Here is a 7,703-nt window from a genome sequence, read left to right as displayed (position 1 = left end):
ATTTAGAACCCGTATTTATAATTAAATTGTGTTAGAATATATGGCTCAGAATGGCAGAATTTTAAACTTTGTATGTACCGAGAATCCCTTGTGAAAATTTGTAAATTAACTTTTTTTGTGTGATAAAATGTTTATACAGTCCATTTTTTTGGCATTAATGTACAGGAGTGGTCAGATTCAAAGGCAATAAGTAATTGTTGGTCTTTGCTGACCTCATGATTATTGATATAAACAATCCGTATTAGTCTCATTGTATGTTTCTTCTGTTTTTGGTTTACAGTAATAAGCTGACGGAGAGATCATCTTTGTTACTTGAAGACTTGTTCAAGTTATTCATAAGGACAAGAGAACGTATGGAATGAGAAAGTTATTTAGTATGCCATTAATGTTTGGCACTTTTGTGAATAAAATTTGCTTGCTTCCTTAAAACTCGATCTAAGCGTAAAAACCACCTTCTTGTTGGCCTTGAAGATGACGACTGCAACGTCGACCGAAACGTCGAAGATGTATACATATTTGCGTTGAACGCGTATACGACCCAGAAGCTAAGCTACACCAGACGATGGCCGCGTTTAAATTTTAGGCCTTTCGCGAAAACAATCCCGCGAATTTTTCCTGTCTCTATAAATATCTCGTGGCTAGGGGCAGGCATTTTTCGGGAAAAAATCTGAACGCCTACTAGACTGCAACAAGGTTATACCTGCACCAGCGATTTATTCCTTGTTGATTGGCGGCCGTCTGCGAGAGAAGTATCGTTGCCTTGCTTGACCGAGACACTCCAGACGAGTTTGCTTCCGCACTGAATTACTGTGATTGGTTTTTCTTAACACTCGACACGCACCTGAAATAAACTCACCCAATCCAGAAACGCAGATGATCCTACAGTGTTTTATCTTTCAGCTACTCTCGGGAATTTTTTTCGCGAAATTTGCACCGCCCTAGTGAATCTCCCGTGGCTCTAGTGCGTGGTCGAAAAACAGGACTGTGGAGTCTATCCTGACGTCGCGGCTCGGAAGCTGAATGGAGCGTCTGTTTGCGGGTGCCCCTGTGTCGTTGGGCGGATGGGAACAGCGGGGTGCTTGTGAGACAGGCTGTAGGTTTTCTGGAAGCGGAATGGCGGAGGGGATTTGGGTATCGGTGAGGGGGGGGGGGCGGCAGCGTCTGTCGAGGATGAGAGTAGGAGGAGGAGGAGGAAGGTGGGAAGGAGGGGGAAGCGAACAGCTGACAGCTGGCGTGCCACACCGGACTTTCTCCCCAGTCAGTGCTCCTCCAGTCGCCAGCTGCGGCACAGTGCGCGCGCGACAAGACCGTTCAACCCAGTGCGATCACGCGACGCGAGCGACGAATAGGGGAAGAGGACAGACATGCGCGGCGAGGGAATAGCAGCGTCATAAGACTACCCTCGAGATCATCCACCATGCTGCTGCTGCTGCTGCAGCCGTTCGTGGCGCTGCTCTTGGCTGCGCCCGCGACACCAGGTCAGTTCGAGCCGCCGTCAAACGGGGCAAGTCCGCAGCGGCCAGCGCGCCGTTGCTTCTAAGCTTCGTTTGTCTCCGGTTCCGTTTGAAGTATACCAGAGACCGGGAAAATTCGCGATTTCAATGACCTGTAGGATAGACTCCATGATCCTCTATGCACGCGGGGAAAATGACATCTGCTCATTGGCTACTGACTCGTGATGCCTGTTAACTGGTACGCTAGTGATTAGATAATTCTTTTGTTAAAGGTTTTTTCATTGGCCGAGTGTCATTCAGATAAACTGTTGCCCAATCACTGATGCTGTAAAAAGGAAAACGTTTTTCGATTCTAGCCTATCGCGAAAGGAATCCGCGAATTTTTCCGGTCTCTAAGTATAACTCGGAGCAGGCATTTTTCCGCGCAAAAATCTGAACGCCTGTTGGACTGCAACAAGGTATACCCGCACCAGAGGTTTCTTTCCTTGTTAATTGGCGGCCGTCTGCGAGAGAAGTCGTTGCCTTGTCTGACCAAGCCACTAAAGACGAGTTTGATTCCACACTGAATTACTGTAATTGGTTGTTGTAACACTCAAAGAACTCACACAATCACGAAACACAAACGATGCTACAGTGTTTTTAACTTTCAGCTGGTCTCGGGATCTTCACGTGAAATTTACATGGCCCTAAATGAAGACATTTACGGGAAAATAAATATAATAATAATAATTTTCACTATCTTGTAATTTAATGTGCTGATTCGAGTCACGATCACGTATTAGAGAATAACTTTCAAATATTTTATCGCCCCGTATAATGATGTAATCATACTGCAGATTTGATCTTGAGCATTTGTGAAACTGACGTGAGAATTTTTTTTTATCGGGAAACAGTAACAAAATATCCTAAGATAGATTAGTAGAGACCTGAAAAATTCGCGAATTAATTTCGTGTTATGCTAAAATTCAAATAATTATACCTTCTTTCTGCTTGTGCCATTGGTTCACTGTTAATCTGGAGAACTGAGGGCCAATTAGAGACCCTCACTCATAGAAGTGTCGAATCACAGGCCACCCAGTCGTGACGACTCACAAGTCAGCGGCCAATGTACAGGTGGCATTTGCCCGAGTGTGTAGAGGATACTGGAGTCTATACTGAAGGTAATTGAGCCCGCGAATTTTTCCGGTCTCTATAGATTAGCAAAACCAGTTCTAGGTAAGGTTGAAAATGTTTTAAAAAAGATTAATTTTTTTTTCAAATTTCCCGGGGTAGGTCATCCGGAACAGTGAATAGTCCCTAATCCCGCGTACCTAGTGCCGTCATTGGCTGGGATCACTGAGGACTACTGGGGCAGGCATTTTTATCCGAGAAGATTTCGAGACCAGCTCAGAGTTGAGGCAGCGTAGCATCGTCTGAGTCTCGTGACTGGGTGAGTTTCTTTCACGTGCCTGTCTACAGTTAGAACACCAATCGCTAGAGACCGGAAAAATCGAATTCCTTTCGCGATAGGCTAGAATCCAAAAACGTTTGCCTTTTTACCGCATCAGTGATTAGGCAACAGTTTATCTGAATGACACTCGGCCAATGATAAACCTTTAACAAAAGAAGTATCGAATTACTAACGTCCCAGTTAACAGGTATCACGAGTCAGTAGCCAATGAGCAGATGTCATTTTCCCGCGTGCATAGAGGATCATGGCGTCTATCCTACAGGTCATTGAAATCGCGAATTTTTCCGGTCTCTACCAATCACCAGGGACTGTAGAAACTCGCGGTTTCAATGACCTCTAGGATGGACTCCACAATCCCCTACATACTCGGGGCAAATACTACCAGCTGATTGGACACTGACTTGTAAGACCTGTAAACTGGGATGTTTGAGATTCAACACTTCTTTGGCTGAAGGCAAGTCCTTCAGTTAAACTTGTGAGCCAATCACAGAAGTAATATAAAGTTACATTTTTTTATTCTCTAGCATAATGCGAAACGAAACCGCCAATTTTCCCCTGTTTCTGGCAGCACAGCCATTCAGCGCGGAAGAAAACGCGTCCAGAGTGGATCGCACAAATAAGGCTGCGAATTGCAAAAAAAGAAACAGCTGGCCTAGGCACACCATGTTGCAGTCTAATGGGCGTTCACCTTTTTTTTTCGCTAAATATCCTTGCTCTTACTCATTAGTACGTGAATTTCAATTTTGGCTATAAGCTAAAATTCTAATAATAATATATTATGCCTCTTTTGCTGTTTTGCTTACTGTTCATCTGGACGACTCTCGGCCAATGAGAAACACTCAACCAAAGAAGTATCGAATCACAGGCAAACCAAGTTGAGACGACTCACAAGTCAAAAGCCAATGAACCGACGATATTTGCCCGAGTGTACAGAGAACTGTGCAGTCTATCCTGAAGGTAATCGAAACCGCAGAGTCTCCCAGTCTTTACTAATTAGCCTGCAATATGGTTTCTTCCTTGTGATTGGCGGCCGGGTTATTGGGCACGCTATTTCTTGCACATTTTCTTGGCTGTGATTCGTTGCTGACAGTTGACACGCACCTGAAAGTATAACCCAGTCAATCAACGAACACAGACGATGCTACATTGTTCTAATATGAATCTAGTTTTAAGAGCTTTTTTTTTGTTGCAATAAATACATGCCACTACAGTATAGATTTGGTGATTAATCACAAAAAAAAAGTTTGTGGCAGATAAACTCCCAAACACTGTTGTTTGTTCATAAGCTCAGTTAACAGTAGACACTCCGAAAGTAGGTGAAAATAGTTTTCCATTTCAATGCTTCTAACGAATAAAAAAAAGGCGCAAATTTCGGAGAAATTTTGTGTTGTATGGTGATTATGTAAGCAAATGACTCATAGTCATTAATTACACTCAATAGTTTTCGTTGGTTTATTAGGTTACATGTTTCGTTTGATTACTTGCCACGTTTCACCTGTATTACTTTATTGCAGCGAGTGAAATGTGTGTCATTTAGCGTGGGCGTTCGTGTCTTGCGTTCGTCACGAGCTTTCTTTCTTCGTGCTATTCAAACCCACTGCAGCTCTAATAAGGTGCAATTTTGCGCTGCGCCAATGGGGAGCTTTATATTATTTAATTTTAGGCTGTCGTGTGTGGCCTTGAATGGCATCTGAGAAACCTTTTACATGTCTTCTTTTTTTCTTAAAGGCATTGGTTTATTTAATGATCGCTCAATTGTTTTTTTTGAACGTGTGTGTGTTTTAACGGTTAAAATGTGTATTTTACATAGTAAAACACATGTTGTGGACAATCACGTTAAACTAGGCACGTAGAACGAACCCTGCATTCAGCACATACAAATTACTTCACGCCACTTCAGCGCCTTAGGCCTGGAGGCATTTGACGTTGAAGTCAGGGTCGCTATTACTCACCCTAACTTCAGTACACAGGGACACGCATTATTCGCTGAAAGGTCCGAGCGCTCATTAGTAGGGACCGGAAAAATTCGCGGGTTCAATGACCTGCACGGTGAACTCCACAGTTCTACGTATACTCGGTCAAATGTCACACACTCATTGGCTGCTGTCTTGTGAGACGTCCCAACGTAGCAGCCTGTGATTCGATAAAGCTTTGGTCGGGCGTTTCTCATTGGCCCAGAGTCATCCAGGTGAGTTGTGAGCCAATAGCAGAGGCAGCACTGAGGTATAACTATTTGTATTTTGGCCTATAGCGAAATGAATTCGTGATTGGTGTGTTGACAGTAGATACGTACCTGAAATAAACACAGACAATACTACAAATTTTTAACACTTCTCGAAAAAAAAAAAAAAAAAAAAAAAACAACAAATGGCCCTATCAATACATCATGAGTCCAATTAAATAGTATCCAGAGCTTGAGAAGAAACTTAGTCGTTAGAAAGCTGTCAATGTTTCCTTAAGGTTTCTGTCATGATCCGAATGAAATAATTCCACGTGTGGTAAAATTTGTATTTGTATTTTTAAGGCCTAAGAGTTTAAAGGCGGAGAAAAAAATGTGATAGTGGTTCCTGCTTTCACGTACTACATCCTCTCAGCCACAGACAGAGCGAGTGAATTTAAAGGCCATTCCCACAAAAAAAAGTGAAACAGTTGACATTTTTATTCAGAAAGATTTATCAGCTAAGTTAATACAAGCTTTGAAATATTATATTTTCATTTTTATTTTACTAGCTGAGGACGACACCCCGCTTCGATGGGTTTCTTTTTGGTAGATACTTGCAGTTAGTACATTCTAGTACAGTTTCTTCCAGTACATCAGAGAACATTCTAGTACATTCTCACTCACTGTAGTACATTCAATGACGGGTGTTTGGTGGTCGGTGGTCGATAGTGGGTCTTCTTTGGCCGGTTTATTCTAGTACATTGGAGAACATTCTAGTACATTCTCACTCACTATAGTAGTATATTCAATGACGGGTCTTATGTAGTCGGTGGTAGATAGTGGGTCTTCTGTGGCCGGATTATTCTAGTACATTCGAGAACATTCTAGAACATCCTCACTCACTGTGGTAGTACATTCAATGACGGGTGTTTGGTAGTCGGTGGTCGATAGTGGGTCTTCTGTGGCCGGATTATTCTAGTACATTAGAGAAAATTCTAGTACATTCTCACTCACTGTAGTACATTCAATGACGGGTGTTTGGTAGTCGGTGGTCGATAGTTAAGGACTGGAAAAATTCGCGGATTGAATGACCTCCAGGATATAATCCACGATCCTGTGCATACGCGGGCAAACGTCAGCTGTTCATTGGCTACTGACTTGTGAGGAGTCTGAATTGGGAGACCCGTGATTAAATACTGCTTTGACTGAGGGTCTGTAATTGACCCCACAGTCCTCCAGGTTAACAGTGAACTAATAGCAAAAGTTGCAGAAAGGTACAGTTATTTGCATTTAAGCATATCGCGAAATAAATCCGCGAATTTTTCCGGTCTCTATCGATAGTGGGTCTTCTGTGGCCGGATTATTCTAGTACATTCGAGAACATTCTAGTGCATTCAATGACGGTTGGTTGGTGGTGGCTGTTCGGTGAAGGACGGTCAACTCGCAAGCCCACACTCACCAAACGTGAGAAATTCTGAACATTTAAAGGAGATTCCAAACATTTGTTTCGTAGCACTTTAGTCGAAATGTATGAAATGCTCGTACGTCGACCACTTCCAACCACCGTATCTTCCACACCACCACAGCTACAGACACACGGCCACCATAGTGCACGATGGGAGACCTGAGGTTATTATCACACACAAACACCGGTGCTATCTAATGGGTAGAGGCATGCAGATTTCGCGAAAAGATTCCGAGACTAGATGAAAGTTAAAACACTGTATCATGGTCTGTGTTTCGTGATTGGGCGAGTTTCTCCCAGGTACATATCGATTGTAACAACACCAATCACAGTGATTCAGTGCGGAAGCAAACGCGTCCTGAATGGCTCGGTCAAACATGGCAACGACAACTCTCGCAGACGGCCGCCAATCACAAGGAAGAAACCACAGGTGCGGGTATACCTTGTTGCAGTCTAATAGGCACTCGGATATTTTCGTGAAAAATGCCTGCCTCTACTAATGGGCAGTTGTGGCTGCGAGGGGAAATATGACTCACACTTATATATATATAACTAGCAGAACCCTGCAGATGTTACCCTGCTAGAGTTTATTTATTTACCTCTATATGGATGGTCTGTATGTAATCTAGACTCTGTAAAGCGTTTGAAATGGTATTACATTTTAAACTCACTCACCAAATACTTCACAGTCACAATTTATATTTGTTGTTATTGAGGATTGAGAGCAGTAAAAATCCACAATGTACCAATTTTTAATGACTGCAGCACCATCTGGTGGCGAGTTATAGCAAAATGGATATCGCGGAAATATTCTCTTGTGTTCAAATATCTATGTATACAATTTTCATTGCGATCGGTTGGACGGTTTAGAAGTTGTGCTTCAGCACCATCTAGCGGCGAGTTACAACAAATGGAGAGTATAAAAATCTCCATGAAAAATTGGTTGTCTGTAAAGTCGGTTTACCGACGATAGTTTAACGTGACAACGTCATAACAAAATATTGATGAAATGATTGCATACTTTTATGAATAAAATTGAATCATTTGTATTGAATTATCATTTGTATGGATACAAATAAGGAGTGAAATGAAAACTACATTTTAATTGATAAATTTACTTTTATTTGCACTCATTAATTCAAATATGTTTATTACTTTAACGAAGAAATTATT

At 42.3% G+C, this 7,703-nt stretch overlaps 1 protein-coding gene across 1 annotated transcript in view; it reads left to right on the top strand.

Annotated features, from left to right (window-relative positions):
* Positions 1-1,266: 1,266 nt before the first annotated feature.
* Positions 1,267-7,703, top strand: part of LOC134538839 (dual oxidase) — a 231,596-nt gene continuing 225,159 nt past the window's right edge. Inside the window, exon 1 of the mRNA XM_063380380.1 lies at positions 1,267-1,478. Coding sequence (XP_063236450.1) covers positions 1,418-1,478 — 61 coding nt within the window. The 5' untranslated portion in view covers positions 1,267-1,417. The remainder of the gene's footprint in view (positions 1,479-7,703) is intronic.

Source organism: Bacillus rossius, chromosome 14, assembly GCF_032445375.1.
Source record: "Bacillus rossius redtenbacheri isolate Brsri chromosome 14, Brsri_v3, whole genome shotgun sequence".
NCBI lineage: Eukaryota > Metazoa > Arthropoda > Insecta > Phasmatodea > Bacillidae > Bacillus > Bacillus rossius.
Note: the sequence above shows the minus strand (reverse complement) of the source record. Positions and strands in the feature narration are given on the sequence as shown.